The 22,520-nt window shown below is 35.1% G+C and overlaps 1 protein-coding gene across 5 annotated transcripts; it reads right to left on the bottom strand.

Moving 5' to 3' along the window:
• Positions 1-1,983: 1,983 nt before the first annotated feature.
• Positions 1,984-21,709, bottom strand: LOC123506598 (sideroflexin-1-like). Of its 5 annotated transcripts, none has more exons than XM_045258838.1 (9): positions 21,552-21,709; positions 20,101-20,256; positions 18,514-18,681; positions 13,083-13,181; positions 10,843-10,918; positions 10,315-10,400; positions 5,881-6,011; positions 2,700-2,884; positions 1,984-2,406 (listed from the first exon to the last, which is right to left on the bottom strand). In XM_045258838.1, the coding sequence occupies exons 2-9, from the start codon at positions 20,247-20,249 to the stop codon at positions 2,347-2,349; spliced, it is 954 nt and encodes a 317-aa protein (XP_045114773.1). In that variant the 5' UTR covers positions 20,250-20,256; positions 21,552-21,709; the 3' UTR covers positions 1,984-2,346. The 5 variants fall into 5 exon arrangements, 4 of the variants coding, with proteins under 4 accessions (XP_045114773.1, XP_045114774.1, XP_045114771.1 ...); XM_045258839.1 differs by having other exon boundaries at positions 21,520-21,698; XM_045258836.1 differs by lacking the exon at positions 21,552-21,709 and adding an exon at positions 21,151-21,340.
• Between the last annotated feature and the right edge of the window lie 811 nt (positions 21,710-22,520).

The raw sequence follows: 22,520 nt of genomic DNA, 5'->3' as shown, positions 1-22,520 counted from the left end.
GGAGAGAGTACCAAGGGTAAGTATTCTGTTCTATGCTCAATATCCCTGTGATAATAAGATAAGTATAAAACATAGCTCTAGTCTAAGATTCATGTATCCATCATAGCCTTATTAACCCAAATCAAACCTAATTCAATTGAATACCGTGTTCATGAATTACCTCTTGTTTTTCTTGCCTTTGTTTTGACCTGAGATTATAGATCAGCATATTTTTTCATACATACTTCCTCCACCTCCCTTGGAACACCCCAGCATATAACTGGAATAACACAAGTCCAAGTTTGTTTTTCTTGCACTACTAAGAAATTTACTCGGCTTCCTTGTTATAAGTTTCCTCATCTTCACTTCCACTACCAAAACTGTTTCAGTACTAGTCTTTTTTTTTCTTTTTCTCCTTTTCTTAGCAGGTTCAGTTCTGGTGTTCAATGACTGAAACTGTGAGCAGTCCAGTACCAGGGCTCAGGTAGTTGTTTATGTTTTCCATTAAACTGATCCGTGTCGTGCACAATGATTGGTTGAAATGAAGAAAGTGCAGCTAAGAACATTTTAGTTACACAAGTCAACAAGACCCATTTGAGAATGTTTCATAAGTGGCCGCCTTATCTTGGTATAGTCAAGATGTCTGGCAAGTCCTAAGAAGACGTTGCTACAAATGTCTTTGAAGAAAAGAATCAGCCTTGAAACCATGGATAAAGCAAGTCTTCCATCCACCCTAACATATTTTGTTCAGCAATGATACTGTAATCTGGAATGCAAAAGTTAATAAATTCTTTTGCAGAAAACAACTGATTGCTGAGAAGCAAAAAGGCAACATCCCCACACAAATGAAGCCATTATCGGATGTGGACATCACCAAGGAGTGCCTCGTTAATGAATGGTGGTCTGTCTACCAAGAACAGCGTCCTGCTCTCTCTCTCTCTCTCTCTTTGTGCATAAGTTTTCCATTCCACACAATTCATCATTGCATCCAAAATTTGGACAGTGTGCAAGACTTGCAGAAAATAGACTACTTGGGCCTTGTAAACTCTTGTATTGATCTTAACGAGAACACAGACACAAAGGATGTGGCCCAGCTGGGCATTTTAATCTGTGGGGTCACCACTCCATGGCACTATCACTAGGCTAGATTAAAATCTGTACATATCCTATATATAGATAACGAACAAAACATTTTTGATGCAGCACTTCAGTATGTGAAACAAATTAATGCAACACTCCTTGGGACAGTATTCTACATAGTTACATAATACTTAGTCAGTCATACCTAACTGTCTCAGGTGATGACTGGGGGAGAAAAAAGAGAGTGCTTCACTGCCACGGTAAAGCAACCAGACACAGTCCCATAAACCTCATCCATGTGGTGCACTTGTATACACCCACTAAAAGTTATTGTGTGCCAAGTCTGCCAACCTTATTGATGTCATGTCTACTGAGGTGGTCGTCAGTTCCATTCTCTTCCACTGCCATATCATAGGCATTGGTGGATGAGGTCAGGGAGCATTAAGGTGACATAACTCTGCAAGGTTTGCTGGTTAGTGATGTCATGCTGTCCTATGCACATGATTTGTATCAAGAGATTGACACTTCCTTGTCAAAGTAACTCCACGAGCTGATAATTCCTCCATCCCATGATGGCTCATTAGCTCACACATCACTGTCCACCTGAACCACATCAGTGTGGAGTTGCAATGCAATGACACTATCATGATACGCACAATTAACACCTTAGCTTTTGAGGTTAGATTGTCCTTGTGGGCTAATGGTCAGTTTCTACATTTCTCTCACATTGCTGCTAGTGTCACCTATGCCACTCTTTGTGGTAAGAATTCACCTACAGCGAAGTCATGAAACTGGTTGCTCACTCACCACCGTCACATCTTAAGAAACTAAAATATTAGAGACTATGATCCCAGTGATTATACACATTGTACTGTGTGTTAGTTTCTGTACAGCATCTTCAGGCAAATAAGTAAAAGAATCACAAAAAGCAATTATACCAAGTATGTATTTAAAAAGAGCAATAAATTCAAGAGTCAAAGGAATTTTTGGTACATAGCGTGTAATATCCTTCTGTTTCGGAGACATCTTGAGTACTGCACATCAAATATGCATGAAGTAATGAAGATGACCTTTCCTTGACAAACAAGATAATAAATAATGATGGCACTGTGTTTCTTAAGTTTCGCTGAAAATTAAATCACAGGGATACGTTGAAGACTTTTAAAGATTATATGATACAGAAAAAAAATCAACATAGATGTAAGATTATATACATTAAAATGCCCTGTAATACATATAATTTCCAGAAGGATGAACTAAACTTCTCACATCACAACCAGCATACTTTTACAGACCCTTGTTGTAATACACAACATCGGGGGCGTCAGGCAGCTGCCGGATCTTCTCCTGGGGAAAAAAATATATATAAACAAATAATAAATACAATGAATAAATAAATAAATAAAAGCTTTGCAAATTATATCTGATTACCGTATGTTATCAAAATATGTATGTGAAATACATACTGCTATGTAAAACACAGCAACTATTGAGCAACACATTCATTACATGGGAAAGATGATCTACAGTACAAAATTTAAATGGACATACATCTAATTGATCTTATTTTCAGTAGGAGCCATAATGTTTGTTTATTTGTTTTTGTCTCTAATACAATATGTGAAAAGTGAACACCCCACCTGCACTTCAGGTTCCAGACTGGACACAGCAATGGAAGCCTTCTGTGGGAAAAGGGCACAGCAGGCAGGAGTGGCAAATGTGAGGCACACACCACACAGTGCAACTTGTAGTGGAGCAGAAATCCACGGCATTCTGCGCAAAGTGCCTCGCTTCTCAAGGATATTCATCACAATAGGTGGCAACACTGAAAATAAAAAAAGACCTTTTTTTTTTAATTGCAGCACTTACAACGTATTAAGTAAACTTCCATTAGAATATAATCTTATTAAAAGAACATCTTAAAGGTTCAAAGTATCAACAAGTAAATCATGGTATTACAAAGTAGTGAGCTGGTGATGAATTTTCAAAAAGAATGAAAGACTGTTATCTTTTGATGTTAGGACTACTAGTGAGTGAATGCTTCCTCTGTCCATGCTGTTGAGGGACCAGCATTCCTCCCCTGTCCTTGAACTACCTTCATTCACTTGAAGTTGTCTCTCCTTTCTCAACATCTTAGGTACATGTACTGCACAGTGCATTACAATATTTCCTTAAATTCATTCAAGCATGGCTAATGCATTCTCAACATGCAAATAATGCAGAACAAATATTCTATTGTTATTTGTTTTTACATATAATTATCCTAAATATGGTTATATTAAGAAAATGGAGAAACAAGTTCAAAAAGAAAATACTACCTCAAAATTGCAAGATATGTAACAATATTCATCATTTTACATATTTCTTTGCATATATTTTCTACCCCCTTTACTTTGAACAAAAATTTACTTGGCTTAACTTGTATAACATTCTCAAGTGTTTGCTTCATTACTTAAGAAAGCATAACAGCAACATCTCTCCCAATCATCAACCATATCTTCACACTTAATTTCTTACATATACTGTACATTTTTCATACTCTTGATACAGAGGGATTATATCACTGTGCCTGTAACTATTTACTCTACACTTGTATAATAAAGTAGTACATGTTCAATTATCTCTGGTGATAAAGATAATTTCAGAGTTGGTTCACCACTCCTTTAATGGTTACCTGAAATAACTTTATTTCCATTACTATGTAAAATCAACAACAACAACAATAATAATAATAATAATAATAATAATAATAATAATAATAATAATAATAATAATAATAATAAAACCATTCAACATACACAAGTTTCATAACTGAAATTCTTTGAACTTATGTAAAAGAAAATTGGGAAATCAGTTCCTGAAGACCTGAGTTTCTAATATGCAAACACTGTGCTTTTCTACCATGAGTCTGACTGGAATATAAATTATGTAATGCATTAAAACAAAACTGAGCTGAACTTAATGATCATACATATATATATATATATATATATATATATATATATATATATATATATATATATATATATATATATATATATATATATATATATCTGGAAAACTCTGGAACTCCCTGGCTGCTTCTATATTTCCATCTTCCTACAACATGACTTCTTTTACGAAAAGATATCAAGACATTTGTCCCTGTCTTTTGGATAATTCTTAATTTCTTTTAGGGAACTGGCAATCCAGTGGGCCTTTTTTTATTATTTGTTTGTTGCCTTTGACCAGTTTCCCATCATGCATTAAAAAAAAACTTCTACAAAAATAATTTTCTTTATACATACTTTAGGTCTTAGAAAAAAAATCGCAAAATAGACATCACTAAATAGAGTGAAAAGATGAAAAGATTCAAGAGCTTTCGATGATTGAATTTTTGGTTGGGGTTTGTGTTTGCAGTGTCAGGTTTTGTGGCAGAAGACTGCAAATATTGTATACCCATTTACAATAGTGGATTTGTGATAGCAATCTAATCTAAATCTTAAGATTTACAGAACTGCAATTGTGAAAGATGGAATAAGTTAGTAATTTTGTGCCCAGCTCTGAGATATATGTATATACATATGAAATGATACAAAAAAACTCAATTTTAAATGCACTACTACATCATGTAGACAAATTCTGATAATGTATGTATGTGGAAAATACAGCCTTCCAGAATTTGACATTGTTTTATAATTTGATTATATCTATACACCAATTAGATTCTTCTGTCTCTATCTACCATTTTTTTTTTTTTTTTATGTCCTGGCCTATAGCGCCTGCAGGTAACTTGAAGAATATTAAAAGCGTTGTTAAGCTTCCACCCAATAGCGGTGCAGTCAATTTTATTTATAGTGGTACCCATATTAGGGCCTATAACACCACCCAAGTGCATCTTTGGTGTAACCACCTAGAACCTGGGTATCATGGTGACATGTAGGTAACTTTAAACCATTCAACAAATGGCAAAGTAACAGGCCGATATGTGGTGGGATTCGAACCTACTCTTGGACACCTGCCTGATCCCAAGCTCACCACCCTATCCACTATGCCACTGCCTTGCTAACCATGTTTTAAGGGAAGTATAAATTTCAGAGACTTACTGTGTATCACCTGTCACTTTCCTACATCAAAGATGGTGTTTATGAAGGCAAACAATTGAGATAAAAAAATGTACCTACTCTTGACAAAGAAATTATTATTTTACTTGTTACATGTGCTTGAACCAGTATGGAAACAATAAGATGTAACAATGGATGAGAGATTCATGAGATATTCTATATACCAAGATAGTAGGAGAAGTGTTTGAAGGACAAGACCAACATAATGTTATTGATTTCAGACGAAAATATCTCAGATGAACTGAGAAAAAGGACACATTAGTCTGGTAGCGAGAAGGGATAAACCTGGAATGTGTTCAAAGATGGCAGCAATTAAATTAAAAGAATTGTGCTGAGCAGCATAGAGTTATGGGAAGTAAACTCAAGAAAACCTAAAGTGAAGTAATCTAACAGAGAGGTTGCTAGAGATTGTGTGTCCTGGCAAGCCACCATTAGCTGAACCAAACAAAGACATGCTGGCCAATACAGAATATTTCCAAATAATGACAAGAATGGATGTTGATGGTTTACATTCATATAAGATTAATCAACTACAAGCTACAGGTGTACTTGGGGAGCATAAATATTTCTACTGAGATACAGTACAAATGTGAATGGGTTCTTGCTACTAAAGTGCAATACAACATTAGTAAGTATAATGTAAATATTACTAAAGATATCACTATGACCAAAGTTTACTCAGCAAAAACATCACACATAGCTTGTGTTGATGTCTTACCACAGCTGGGGACAGCCATGAGAATCCGAGAGAGGACCACCATGGTGACTCCTCTGCGGGCTGCCTTCTTACTGTATCCCACCGTGTTGTTTTCCTGGTCCAGAAGCATCACCCCCGTTTCACGCCACTCTCTAAATTACATAAAGGCTGAATCATTCACCACACACAAGCCTTGCCAACTTAAACCAACATTTTACGCCCTCTAATACCATAGTTGTCAGAGAACTGATACTTCTGCTCACCACTCTTGCATCTTCTTTGGTAACTAATAACTGAATGATGGATGGCACTAACACTGAAAATTTGTCTGCCATCTTGAATTGCATATACACACATGCTTTACTAAAAGTACTGACATGCATAAGTGATGTCTACAGTCTGACACATATAACTATTCAATATTACGGTATATAACAAACCCCAGTGCAATAGTAATGGATTTCCAATTCACAGCTTCTCATATGAGCATGAAGGAAAAAATACACACCATGATACTTGGGCAACTGATATAACATCAATAGTTTGAAAAAACAACTCAAGTTGTTAAGCTCCTCTGCATTATTCATCTAGAAAATTTCAGTACAAGCATTCTATTTGAATCAATCAGCACTGTGAAAAGTTCACATTCAAAGAGAGTAATTACTGTGTTTTCCAATAGGAAAGTTTTAATATTAAAAAGGAAGCAAATTTTGGTTTAAATCAGTGTCCCCATGATGGTGATAGCTTTTACTTTTTTCTTCAATAGTATCCAGATTGTAGTTTGCTAAAAAAAAAAAATATTACAAAGGGGTAACTATTTACAGAGGTACTGACTTCTGAAGGTATCTAATGTACGTATACCATTAATTATTTCAAATTTCTGTGCATAATGTATCAAGCTCAGAAGGAAAGGACATGCAAGAAGGAACAAGGATATGCTTAACTTAATCATATGTGAATGTATTTCTTAGGTTGTCAGGATGTATTTTAACTTGCCTTATTAATGTGAAAGCAGCACAAGACTCTTACTCAACATCCCCCTTTCTTCTCACATGTTCATGACACAGTAATAAATGGGTTAAAAAAGGCACACAATACTAACCCATGCCAGGAGACGCCATCAAGATACGAGACACACACACAGCTGCAATGCCCCACTTAGCAGCTGTCTTGCTTTCTCCCACTTTGTTTCCATTCTTATCCAAGAGTGTGACTCCATCTTGCAGCTCCCTATGTGGTAATGCACACATGTCTACATGGGCACAATGTACAATAATACTAATGTTAATGGCTAATGCTATATAAAAAGAAACTAGCTATTATCATCAGTGACTACATATTAATATATCTCTTTTTATCAATTAGCAACAAATGTTATTAACTATAACAATTTCAATTAGTGGATTTTGTGATAGAAGCTGTATGTTACATCCTGACATTTTGTTGGCAATATGAAGAGGGAAGGGGAGAGGGGGGGCAAGAAAAGCAATTCCAAATTCTACATCTTATGCAACCACTCCTTTACTGAATATCAAAGGTCATATCAGAGCAAGCAGTCAAATAGATATATTGATGATCATTATAGCCAAAGACATATGCAATGCCTTAAAATTGGTAATAACCTACACCTGGTTTTTGCTTACTTTTGAAAATTAAACTGAACTTACTTCTATAATTATAATTCTGCTATTATAACACTTCATCTCCTTATCTCCATTACCTAATGCAGCTCAACATTCTGGTTATCATATGTATGTCACTCAGTCTGATGTGGTACTTTCATTTGTAACTTTTGTTCAATAGTTTTCAAAAATCTCCTAAATGAATGTTGGTTTTACTGTATAATATGCATGCTTTATCTACTTCAGTTCATATGCACACAAGCATTTTTAGTCTCGAATGCAAAATCCTTTAAAAATATATGCAAACAATAAGATACTTCAAGAAGTTTTCCTGGACATTAATATTTCCAAATGATGTAGTTGCAGTGACATGTTAATCTACTAAATGCACATCCTGAAATCATTTGGCGTATAAGAGAGCAACGTTCCAACTCTGATATCAGTGAAAAATCCTTCAATATATCCATAAAGTATGTACAATTGTTTGGGTCAACATGAAATGAAAGGTAAATGATAATTAGAAACCAGTTTTAAGTAATTAATGCAATGATAAGGGATATGAAAAGGCAACTAGGTATGTTACTTTGCAGCCAATGACAAAATTAAGGGAGAATTCAAGAAAAGAACATGGGAAGAGGACTTTGGGAAAGAAAAGTGGAAAGTTTGAAAACTACATTTTACTATTAGTATTAAAAAAAATCTAAAAAAAAAAAATAAATAAAAATAAATAATAATAATAATAATAATAATAATAATAATACGAAAAACATGAAAAAAAGGAGAGGGAATTAGATTTGGCGTCAGTATACACAATAAGAAAAAGCATAGGTGTACTGAGGCTCTGATGCCATTTAGTGAACATTATAGCAACTACTGATGTTGTGGGGCAATTGGCATGGTTTGTTTGTAAGATTTGAACTTAGCAATCATTTAACACCAATCCCTAAATAAAATATACAATAAACCCTTGTTATTTTTGCAGTTTAACAGCAACTATGGTCATTTTCAAACTTGGCGACCAATATTTTGCTCTCATATGTCTTAAAATAATATTTAGCAACTCAGAGTGAATGATGCCACACTCCAAACATTACAAATAAGTGAAGTGCTTGTGTCTTACTGTTACAGTAGGAGAAACTTTTACTTTACTTTAAGATATGCAAAATTAGTGTAGCCTACTGTACAAATAAAAAAAATATCACCATGATCATCTTGAGTAAATCTGCTACTGTTCATTATGGTATTATATTCAGTGCTTTATCTAGACATCACTTCCCAACCACACCAGCCACCTGTCCACCAGCTTCCTCACCACCACACCATCCACCTGTCCACCAGCTCCCTCACCACCACACCAGCCACCTGTCCACCAGCTCCCTCACCACCACACCAGCCACCTGTCCACCAGCTCCCTCACCACCACACCAGCCACCTGTCCACCAGCTCCCTCACCACCACAACAGCCACCTGTCCACCAGCTCCTCACCACCACACCAGCCACCTGTCCACCAGCTCCTCACCACCACACCAGCCACCTGTCCACCAGCTCCTCACCACCACACCAGCCACCTGTCCACCAGCTCCCTCACCACCACACCAGCCACCTGTCCACCAGCTCCCTCACCACCACAACAGCCACCTGTCCACCAGCTCCCTCACCACCACACCAGCCACCTGTCCACCAGCTCCCTCACCACCACACCAGCTCCCTCACCACCACACCAGCCATCTGTCCACCAGCTCCCTCACCACCACACCAGCCACCTGTCCACCAGCTCCCTCACCATCACACCAGCCATCTGTCCACCAGCTCCCTCACCACCACACCAGCCACCTGTCCACCAGCTCCCTCACCACCACACCAGCCACCTGTCCACCAGCTCCCTCACCATCACACCAGCCATCTGTCCACCAGCTCCCTCACCACCACACCAGCCACCTGTCCACCAGCTCCCTCACCACCACAACAGCCACCTGTCCACCAGCTCCCTCACCACCACAACAGCCACCTGTCCACCAGCTCCCTCACCACCACAACAGCCACCTGTCCACCAGCTCCCTCACCACCACAACAGCCATCTAGCAGCTCAGTGAAACACTCCCTCACCACTCACTGCCCGCTCCCTCCAGTGATAAATTTGGTGTTCCTACACATTATCATGAAATCTTTCATCTTATGAGTAAAAAATCTTTTTGAGAATCTTTTATCTATACTAATAATTGCACACCTGTGGTGTGTTATTATTAGTACCACTGGAACCCTATTGCTCAGTTTATGGGGACGATACATTTTATTGGTATTATCAATTAATGCAAATTTTAGTCTTTTTGTCCCGATATAATTTGTGCATATTGACCACGAATACTTTTTTTTTACTGTGTGTACATTGATGAAGCACAAGCTAATCCAAACTCAGAAATTGACTGTATACAAAATAGGGAATGATGAATTAGTACAAGTAAATAGTTGGGTATAAGAATTAAAAAGGGTAATTTAACACAAATAAAATAATAAATATAATCAGAACTAAGATGATGCTTGCTAGGATGCAATATTAATGCTAACTCAGCAGATATTTTTCTCTGAAGCTTGACAGTTGCAACATGCATACAGAATAATTCTGCAAATGATTATTAATAGGAATATAAGTTGTCAAGCTCAAATTTGTCAAACCATTCCAAGTTGAAAAGAAGAGCAGAAATATCAGTATCTTCCACATGGCCACAATACATTTTAAAAGCCAGCTGAAAACAGCATATGCAGCTAAGCACTTCATTATGTTATTTCCACAAGATTATAAGATATGGCAGGTTATCTGGTGAGGAGACTTACTTCATCCTCATCATGGGAATATTGACACAGTTAGCAGCGGCCACGGCAGTGAAGGGCACCAGGCGGCCAATCAGGGGCGGCATGGACTAAAGAGAAAATACATTTTGAGAATATTTTTCTCACAAGGATGTGTGAAGTAGCAAAGAGGAAATGGAAAGTGTGCAAAAAAGACATTTTGACAATTCAATGAAGATAATAATGGTAGCAACAGCATATGGGTATTTAAGCAGGTGAACAAATGAATAAATGGTATGTCAGAGGTAGAAAAAGCAATAACTAGGCTAAAATGTAATAAAAGCTACTTGGCATAGATATAGAAACAGTTTAAATGTCTAAATAAGCTAGTGTAATAGATTGGAAGGTTCCAATTTACAAACTGGAATAGAAAAAACAAAAGAAGAATGGAGGAAGGACAAATGATAAATTTCCTCACACTACAGATTACAACTCGCTTTCCAATGTATCAATAGTAATACAGAAGTGATTTCTTTTCATTCACTTAGGAAAGAGCATATTTCTAAATCTTACCTTGACCAGACTGTTGAGACCTAAAGCCGTGGCCAGTGCACCTCCCGTAGCAAGCACATATGAAGTTCCTAGCTGCCTGTGGAAAGGAATGTGAATTAACTATCTATATATTTTTGTAGGTGAAGACTGACACAAGAAAAAAAATCAGCCCACTCATGTACTACAGTTCCAAAAGATGTCAATTTGAAATGTTTTGAAAACACTGGTCAAAATAATTTGATTCCAGTGGTCTTGATATTTTTCTTGAAAACAGTTCAAGTTGTAGAAAGGAGAAAAGACAAAAGCAAACACTTTTCTAGAATCTTAAGCAAAAGACAAGAAAGAATGAAGGTACAACTCAACTCCTTAGTAAAGTCAACAGAATAATGGTATATGTGTAAAGTTTCTATGCAGCAAGACTGTGGCAACGTGGTGGAAAGGAGAGATAAGTAGATTTTAGCAAGTTCACAAGAGCAGCATTGATGGAAATAAGAAATATAACACAACAACTATGAGTAAGATTGAATCCAATAAAGTAAAGGAGAGAGTTGAAGAAGCAAAAAGGTAATATATATACATATATATATATATATATCAGTCACACAATAATATATGAGCTACTTTGTTAAGATTTAGCTTGACAATTTACTTGAAAGATACAAAACTTGTCTTGAATGAGTACCGTAAGTTCCTCAAATACTCAATTGTCCTCTTTAGCACAAAAAATAACACTTCTGTACATATATATTAAAGGAAATCATAAACCACAATCATTTATGCAAGTCAAAATTATCCTCACAGTCCTCAAGCATTACAAACTCTTACACAAATAATCAATGGTCTAGTACAGGGGGTTCTCAAAGTGGTCGATATCAACCTCCAGGGGCCGATCAGAACATCTGGGGTCGATGAATAGTCAGGGGGTTGAAAGGGGGTCGATGAATAATCAGGGGGTCGGTGAACATTTACTGCTGGAGTAGAAGGGACCATCTAATCCTATTTGAAATTCTTGATAATAATTAATCAATGATGTCAACAGTGAAAGAAAGAAAGTTATGTTGCACTGAGGATTAATTTACATGTACACTTGTACACCTTGACATATTTTCTTACTGTGTGATACCTTTTTATTATACTTCATAGTTACTACAACAACAACAACAACAACAACTACTACTAATACTAATACTACTCGTATTGATGTTGGCATTGGTGTTTTTCCCTTGAATTAAAAGCTAAGGGGTCAATAGAAATTTTAAACTTCCTTTGGGGGGCCAAAGAGCTAAAAAGTTTGAGAACCCCTGGTCTAGTATATAACTTTTTATAATAAAATTAACACAAACATAATTTTGTTTCCTAACTAGAGTACAGCAAAGATCCTGTTAGTCAGTATCCAAACCTTCAGAAAATCTGATGTTTTGGCACTTTTGCAGAAGTCCCATTCCAAAAGATACCTAATATTTTGGCACATTCCAAAAGATGGCAAATGTAAAAATGGCACTAGATCACCATGACTGTCTGCCATCATGTGTAGGCTCAGGCTGCACTGCTAACTATACCACTCCGGGGATGATGGTGTGAGTGCTATGTACTTATATGAGCATTTTTGTTATAAACTTTGAATATATCAATAATGTGACTGAGAGGAAAAAAGGAAAAGCAGTGATCCAAAAGCATAACAGGCACAGAGTAAAACAATTAAGAATATGAAATTAAGTCCAGTGTTTAAACTGCCACGTTTGTCTTTCCACTCTCTTTGTGAGTTTCTGCATTCAAAAGCATGGGGAACTGCATAGTAACAAATATTACTCTGGCTTCACAGCATCTTAATTTCCATTTTGCATTTGGAAAAACAACATTACATTTCCTGTTGGATGTCTTCACTTTAGTGTGCGTTTTTCCCCCCCCCCTCCTCTCTCTCTACTGGCCCGAGTCTGTAGACAGTATCTCTAAGTGCCATTGGCAGATACTCACACTCACAGCAACAGAACTGAATTAGTCTATTTCTACATCCTTGCATTACACTTACATACATACACTGTTTAGTTTTCTGTTAATTAATAAATAAATGGTAACCAATGTTCTCACTTATTCATTACTAATGACGAAAAAATTCACATATGATTTCTCACTTCATTCAGTGTTTTGGGATCTGCCTAGTCCTGTACATCCCAAAATACAGAACTTTTACTTTACAACTCATGAATGCAATATGGGAAACCATGACTAAACCTACTCCCCAGCACCACCACCACACTTACTGCACACTGATGGGAGAGTCTCCAGAACGGTTAGTGTAGTTCACAAGGGCGTTGAAAGACTGGTTGATCCACTGCCAGAAGACCACTGCTGGAGTTGTCCTTCATGTAGAGAAAAGTCAATATTTTCAATTTGCTTTACAGATTCTAGTGTAAAAACATCAGTACATCACCAGCAAGGAAAAAAATAAACAGGCTTCCATTTCAGTAATTTCAAAGGTAATGACGTTAACATTGCACGTAAGAAAAGTAGATCAGTTTTCACTTTATCATCTGCCAAATGCAAATACTAACTACCTAACTATCAATGATATGGTGGACATCATAATCATCTTCCATTATCATGCATTACATACACACTCAACACCAAACATAACTTCTGCTACTGAAAATATTTTCCTAGAATAGTAATGACACACACTATTACATTATAATTGCAATTTCATATTCTATACGGCTATATTAGGGTTCAGTATAATGTTGTGGCTATCACAATGCTACATAATACTGATGACAAGCAACTGAAACTTCACTATAACACTACATACAGTAAACCCCGGGCTGTTAGCTTCAATTTTACATAGTTCACTTTACATATCTTTATTAGAATTTAACTATTTCCAAAATGTGGGAAATCTTACTCTCTCATGGAAAAATTGGCTACTTAAATGAATAAAATACGAGCTAAATTATGGCATGGGTTGAGAAAATAGTAGGTGGCACATAATTGATTTGAGCCTTACCAGTAGCCCATCCAAGCACTCTTTGTATATCAAATTGTCTATGATCAGCTGCTGAAGACATGCCTTCCTCAAAGAAAGGAATGAGAGTACAATGACTACTTATGGGCCAGTACTTCCCAGTTCACCCTGTGTCTCTGCCTTAGCTACATCAACTTGCCTACTTCAGTTATTCACCCCTTCATTTTGCTTATTTGTGCCCTCTGAAGAGCTGTAAATGCTACGCTTCACTGTGCAGTACACCATCATCATTGGCACTGTACTATACAGCTACTTCCCATCATCTTCATTCATCCCATCCTTCATCAGTGAGAACCTATACTGATTTTTCTCTTATGAACTAATAAACTAACATATGTCTATGATAACAGACTAAGTGTGTAACTGTAACTATGGTAATTGGCAACAGGGGTGAGCGAGTCCATGCTCAATACACTATTATTAATTAGTGCTCGAATCTTACCACTACAGTAGAAGAAACTTTTACTTTATATTCTGCTACATAAAATTAATGTAGCTTACAGTACAAATAAAAATAGATGATCATAAATTATTAGTAAATCTATTCTTTATTATTATATTGTGTATAGAGCTTTATCTAGACATCCTCCTCCCACCACAATAACTACCCATCCATCAGCTCCCCCAACACAACAACAACAGCTATCATCTACCCGCTCACTGAAACACTCCCTCACCACTCATGGCCCGCTAACAACAGTGATAAAGTTATATTTATTTTTTCTATAATTTTTCCATGCAATCTTTCATCTTATGACAGTAAATTTTTTTTTTTTTTTTTTTACTTTTTATTTATCCTCAAAATTGCATACCAAAGTCAAGACCAACAGCCCTATATTGCTCAGTTTGTGAGTTAATAAAATGATAAATAAGCACATTAAGGGTAGAATCAATATAATGTGGACTTCAGTACTTTTCAGGTGCCTTTAGAGCATAACCTTGTGATAAACTGGGGGTTTACTGTACATTTATGGGAAATAAATGTTGCTACTTAAAAAAAATTGTCTTATATTTAGATAACAAACACTACTATATTTCTTAGCAGAATATATTCCCTACAACCAGACCACAAAGTTAGATTAGGAAATGAACACTGTAATAAGATTTGGCAGGAACTTTATCATCTACGTCACTCACTCTTCTATAGTGCCAACACACTTTTCAAGCAACAAGTTCCATGTTTACATAGATCCCCATGAAATGGAATGCAATTAACACATTAGTTATGTATAGTTTTGTGCATTAGTTCCCAACTGTACATAGTGTGGTGAAAAATTAAGCACTGTCTAAGGTGTGCTTAAGATTGTTTTTTTTTAACTTTAAGAAGCAAGATAGCCAACTGTTAGAGAACCTGAGCATACTATCTCAAGAATCATTGGCCCTCATAAAGATTTTCTCTGTGTCTCATCTATTAGAATAGCATAGAGTGGATCATAGAGAATTATCTGCAACACAGCTGGTAGGAGCATGTCTTGGATAGTCTTACTGGAAAGAATGCTGCATTGATGATGGAAATTAAATTGACAATAACATCATACTATTTAATCCATGACAAAATGCAACTCTGCAGCAGTGATACCTAGTTTATGTCCTGCTGCTGCTGTGTATCTCATTTACATTCTTGGTAATAGAGGACTACGCAGCTTTTTTTGTGCTGATGTGTGAGTGAAGGGCTAGATTATATTTTTAGACTCTTTCTTCTACTAGTAACTCAATGAGAAAGGAAAAAAATCTACCTCCAGTCAAAATGAGTTCTTTCCATTGGCCTTTTCAGCATTAGGGATTGTTATATTATCCAGAGTAAAGAAAAGGATTGAGAGACTTTAGCATGTAACTGTGGGGGATATAATTTGAGTAAAAAACCTCAAATCATGCATTCACATCATTATACAATTTTAAGTCATTTATTAATTCTTATCTATCCCTAAAATGTAAAACCATTACTCTAAGAACACAAAATGTATAGGGTAAGTGACACCTTCAACAAAAGTATTTGGAGTAATGTTATAACTTTGCATATAAAGAAGTATTTATGTTGCCAACACTTAATGTCATATCATATATACAATGTATATACATATATACCTATACATATGTATACATGTATTTTATATATATATATATATATATATATATATATATATATATATATATATATATATATATATATATATATATATATATATATATATATATATATATATATTTTTTTTTTTTTTTTTACATTACAAGGGCACTGGCCAAGGGCAAACAAAGTGTTGGAAAAAAAAATCCCGCTGGTTGCCAGGCCCTGTTAAGATGAAAGTAGAAAGAGAAAACAAAAAATCTAAAAGGAGGGTCCAGTTAACGTAAGAGGTGTCTTGACACTCCTCTTTTGAAAGAGTTTAAGTCATAGGCAGGTGGAAATACAGACACAGGTAGAGAGTTCCAGAGTTTACCAGTGTAGGGAATGAAGGAGTGAAGATACTGGTTAACTCTTGCATTAGGAAGATGGACAGAATAGGGATGAGAAGAAGTAGAGAGTCTTGTGCAGCGAGGCCGCAGGAGGGGGAAGGCATGCAGTTAGCAAGTTCAGAAGAGCAGACAGCATGAAAACAGCGGTAGAAGACAGATAAAGATGCAACATTGCGGCGGTGACTTAAAGAATCAAGACAGTCAGTTAGAGGAGAAGAGTTGATAAGACGAAAAGCTTTAGATTCCACCTTGTTTAGTAAAGCTGTGTGTGGATCCCCCAGACATGAGAGCCATACTCCATACACGGGCGGATAAGGCCCTTGTACAGAGCAAGCAGCTGGGAGGGAGAGAAAAATGGACGAAGACGCCATAGGACACCTAACTTCTTGGAAGCTGATTTAGCAAGAGTAGAGATGTGAAATTTCCAGTTTAGATTTTTAGTGAAGGATAGACCGAGTGTGTTTAATGAAGGATAGCAAAGTTGAAGGTTTGTTCACCAGGTTGGTCAGTGAAAGAAGATGAAAGCCAAAGCTGGTGGTGAACATTGAAATCCCCTAAAATGGAGATCTCAGCAAAAGGAAAGTGAGATAAGATGTGCTCCACCTTGGAAGTCAAATAGTCAAAGAATTTTACATAGTCAGAGGAATTAGGTGAGAGGTATACAGCACAGATGAATTTAGTTAGAGAGTGACATTGAAGTCTTAGCCAGATGGTAGAAAATTCTGATATATATATATATATATATATATATATATATATATATATATATATATATATATATATATATATATATATATATATACACTCACAATACTTTAAATTTTGCCATCCATTTATGAACTCTATAAAGGAAAGCATGAGGAACCATTATAAACAGGGCACTAGGAGCCAGGGGGATGTATTTTCATAGTTATGACACACTTCATAGCAATGGTAGATGTGCATCATTACTTATGTTTGTCATAAATCCTATATTACAAGTTATGAACTGAGCAAAACCATCTATCTATCATAACTGTCTGGTGTATATATATATATATATATATATATATATATATATATATATATATATATATATATATATATATATATATATATATATATATATATATATATATATATATATATATATATATATATATATATATATATATATATATATATATATATATATATATATATATATATATATATATATATATATATATATATATATATATATATATATATATATATATATATATATATATATATATATATATATATATATATATATATATATATATATATATATATATATATATATATATATATATATATATATATATATATATATATATATATATATATATATATATATATATATATATATATATATATATATATATATATATATATATATATATATATATATATATATATATATATATATATATATATATATATATATATATATATATATATATATATATATATATATATATATATATATATATATATATATATATATATATATATATATATATATATATATATATATATATATATATATATATATATATATATATATATATATATATATATATATATATATATATATATATATATATATATATATATATATATATATATATATATATATATATATATATATATATATATATATATATATATATATATATATATATATATATATATATATATATATATATATATAGCACAAACATTCGTATCGTTTGTGTTAAGGAAAATATTGTTCACAGATGATTTTAAGGTGATACAAGAACATTTTGAGCCCTGTTTTATGAATTGCTATATTTTGACTCCCAAGGTGTCATGTACCCACTTAAGTACAAGACTTGACTGCTTTGTAATTTCACCATTTCATACTGTACTTGCTTCTGTGGTTGTTTTTATGCTTACCCCACTTATGTGCAGTTTTAAGATAAGCACCACTATAAGCAGAATCTTTGTCAATACAGCCCCACTTTTTGAATGGTGTAATCTATTTGTCCGATAAAAGATGGTGTCTGTGAAATCCCAAATCCATTAAAATGAGGTTTAGTAAAGATCACTAAAAAGGCAAAATATTCCTCTTTTAAAGACTAGACATGAAGAGTAAAATTATGCTTTTATCTGTAGTGAAGAGCTCTACAATCTGTTAAGATATATCCAAGACAGTGTTAACACTATCAAAACCAAAGAGAAGTATGTCTCACTTGTAGAAGGTGAGCATGCAGCCTGTTATGGTCATATTCATAGGCACCTGGGCAGACATACGACCAACAAGCATCATCTTTTCACCAGTGTCTGGATGAAATGCTGAATCATATACATTCTTTGCTTTCCAGATTTCATCATCTGTCAAGCTCACATCTTCACCCTTCCTGTAAGAGGATAATTTTTTTGTTTTTATCAACAATGCTGTTTAAAGATAATTCATAATGCTGCATTAAATCTTTTCTGACATGGACTACTAGGAAAGACTGATATGGCCCATACTCACAACTGTCATACAGCTAATACATCCTTAGTCATGACAAAAGAAGGTCATGGTAATGAAGACATCTTTTAAAATTTTAACCAAAGTTATGCTCCTGAGACATGAGAACTTATATGATCTCAACATTTACTGTATGGTTAAGAATTGTAAAGGAAAACAAAAAGGAGTAAGAATAGAAGACCCAGGGAAGACTGGCATCCACAAACAGTAAACACTCTCAAATTTTAACTGAATGCCTTCAATACCATAACACATTTTCATTGACACTCTGCTTACTATTTGGTGATTTTATACAGCTTCGAAAAATTATTAGAGGATTAAAATAGTGAGGACTCTGGCCATTAAACTTCTGATCTCCACAGACCCTTCCTAATGTAGATAAAATCGTCTAATCACATCCAAAACTCAAGGTAGAAATGCATCTCAATACTGGAGGAGTAAATGGGTCAAATCATGCATAAATCTGAATGATTCAATGATTTGCATCTTGACTGTCATGACACAGGAGCCAGAGAGGGAGGGAGGCCAGATGGGCATATTGGTTTTTTCTACCAGTCAAGACAAAATGTTTACATAAAAATCTTTCCTTTTAATTCAGTATTTTTTAATGAAAAATTTGTGTTCAAAAGTTTATGAGAACACATTTCATTCTATACTTGGTCTTGTAAGTGCTGTAAGTATTGATTAATTATATCAATAAAAATTAGCATACATTAGAAAATTCTATCATTAATTTATACTTGCTAGCCAATTAATTTTGAAATCTGTGTTATAGTTACGAAATGACTGTTTCTACCATCTGTATAACTAAATGTTTCCTATATTGTGACATAACTGGATATTAAAACATTTTTTTTAAACTTGATGAGAAAGTAATACATCATTGGAACCTCAATGAAAAAAGGATACTTTACTGAACCACACACACAAGAAAAAAGTAGATCCATTTTTCTGGACTGAATGGAATGCAATATTTGGTACTTCAGTTTAGATTATAGCAAGCTAAGAAAAAAATAAATAAACTGAGCCCAAAACAGGTTGAAATATATAAAATTCTAATAATACAAGTTATATTAGTGAGTTTTAATTATAAAAGAAACCAAGAAGTGAAGTTTCACTAATATCATTTTATATTTGTTATTTTCTGTGAGTTTCTTGTCTTATTTTCTCAATATTCAATTTATTTTGATTTATCACTTACAATACATTAAAAAGTTAATATTATATAAGAGAGAGAGAGAGAGAGAGAGAGAGAGAGAGAGAGAGAGAGAGAGAGAGAGAGACCTCATGTGTGTCCACATACCTGTATCTTGTGACAATGTCCTTAGCCCTCTCCAGTTGTTCAGAAGAACACATCAAATTGAGAGGATTGGTGATGGTGAAGAAGTGCTTGGCTCGGCCCTCATAAGTGCTCTGATCCCACCGAGGCTCATCAATATTGATTCGACTCATCTTGTCTCTGCAAAATCATGCAGGATGAAAGAAAATAACAACCTGGGACAAATGAAAAGGTTTGACATTGCTACTTTATTTTGTAAATTTTGAGTTTTCCCTACAAACTCCTCATGTTGAACAAAACTATTTTTTCTGGTAAGTTTTGAAACATCTTTAAAGAATCTGCCACTACTTTGTTGTATATATCTTTGTTTTCGCTTTTACCGCACCATAAGAAATTAAGTAATTTACAATAAAAATTGATTACATATTAGTCAAATCTCATCAAATCTTTCCAAAAAAACAGTTTCATCCTTATAAACTTGCACCGTTAGCAACCTCTTAAACAAGGCAGTCACTAATGTCAAAACTGAAATAGGATAAGAATGTACCTATTAAATTTCAAGAAATTTCTGACAGCATTACTTTAAGTTTTTGACACAAATATGGTGTTCCTAACCTAACCAACCTACTTGCCTATCTAATCAACCACAAAAAAATCACTGATGGCATTAACACTACTTTGTAACCTACATATACTATATGAAGGTCAAAATACTCAGCACAAGGAGCTCTCGCCCAAGAAACGTCCAAAGAGCAAAAGTGAATTCACAGCAATTCTTCAATAATTTAAGTTTTCTAACTTTTAACCTTGTCTGACCAAGAGGGGCCACTGCAGGGCTACCCTAACACAACCCAGGTGGCAACAAGAGGTTGTGGCACCCCTGACACTATGACAATAATGCAGACAAGGTCACTTTTTTTTTTTTTTAACCATGTGATGAAATTTAGGAGTTTGATCTGCTATTGTGCTGATAGTCACTATTTATGGTCCTGAAGTAAAATTCGTTGTCAGCACACTGGCAAAGCCTCTCCTAGACAAGTGTTACTTCATCCTGCAGTTTGATGCTACACTTACATCAATGCCATTTTAGGATTGTCTGGCAACTGGATATCAGACTCCATACTGAAGCAGTAAGGTACGGCCGTGCATGTGCCGGTGTACGCTGGTCTGGGTCCGCTACGCCGGCAGTACTCACTCCGCCTTCACTATCTCTCCTCCAACCCTTCCTTATCACACAGTTACCACCTTTCGTCATTCCCCGCCCATTACAAATGTACCCTACTTGGTCATCAGGATCGTTGCATGGTCAAGTACCTCCTCCTGATACCCAAACTCTGAAAATCTAATACGTCATTGACGTTGAATGTTACGAGGAATTCACCATCAATAATTGAGCAGTGCCTTCCTACTATAATAAAAGATGTTTTACTGCAATAATGTTACCTGCACAGTTGGCGATGAAGGACAATACTAACCAGATCAACAGCAAATCTGCACAATGTCGACAAATTGAATGAAGAGCGATTTATTCCAAAGGCCCCCTCGTCGTCCTCAATCAGCTGCTTGTGTTGCTGACTGTGCCAGAGTGCTTACTGAGAGGCCGGCGGGCCCAGAGCCGCGTGATCGTCTGTCCACAGACAGTCTTATTAGAGAGAGAGAGAGAGAGAGAGAGAGAGATTTAAACTTTGCAAATAGTAATGTTATATGTGTGGAGTAGACTATCTTTTTTTTCTGAAATCTGTAGAAGAAAAGTACAATGTACAATGTTTGTCTTGAAAATTGAAATGGACTCACTTTAGGTACAGTACCTACGTGTAGGTACATATCTTACTGGCATATTTGAAAAATCCAATTTCCTTAGCATGGATTAGTTATCAGCAGTACTGAAGCACCTTAGATGAACCAATAGGTGACTAGGTATACACCGAGGATGTAGAATGTGATCACCAGCCGCGCATTGAATTAAAGTGCTCACAGGTTACCACATGTTATTTTCAGTCTTATTTCCATTGTCCACGTTTCAACTTTCAAGGCCGTTTACCACACATGTAACCTTAAAACTCTTAATAATTGTAGCATGCGGTGCCACAAAGATTTAGACGGCAAACAGTCCAACAAATGATTTTTTTTTTTTTTTTTCACCTTTGATGGACTTGGGTGAGAGCCTGAAGGGTAGGATGCTGTCGTTGGGGTGAACCAAAGTTGATTGGGTTCAGTCTCCTTTGGGTGAATAAATGGCTGGACCTGATCATATGGGTACACATGTGTAAACATGTTCATATAGATAGAGGAAAAAAAAATAAAATAAAATAGAAGATATATCAAGTGAAAGATTGCCTAAAGGTTTATTTATTATTTTTTTGTAAACTATTACTTAACACAGATTGATATTAAACATAATAATTAGTACACACTTGCTTGTTGCTTATTGGCTTTCTTAAATG

Source organism: Portunus trituberculatus, chromosome 20, assembly GCF_017591435.1.
Source record: "Portunus trituberculatus isolate SZX2019 chromosome 20, ASM1759143v1, whole genome shotgun sequence".
NCBI classification, from domain to species: domain Eukaryota; kingdom Metazoa; phylum Arthropoda; class Malacostraca; order Decapoda; family Portunidae; genus Portunus; species Portunus trituberculatus.
Note: the sequence above shows the minus strand (reverse complement) of the source record. Positions and strands in the feature narration are given on the sequence as shown.

What these genes read in the sequence shown, in the direction of transcription:
- LOC123506598 (XM_045258836.1), bottom strand. Translation starts at nt 21,197, where the DNA reads ATGGAGTCTGATATCCAGTTGCCAGACAATCCTAAAATGGCATTGAT. An exon ending in GACTCTCCCATCAGTGTGCA is followed by an intron (nt 10,919 to 13,082) that starts GTAAGTGTGGTG and finishes TCCTTTCCACAG; the next exon opens with GCAGCTAGGAACTTCATATG. An exon ending in GTCTGGAACCTGAAGTGCAG is followed by an intron (nt 2,407 to 2,699) that starts GTGGGGTGTTCA and finishes TTTTTTCCCCAG; the next exon opens with GAGAAGATCCGGCAGCTGCC.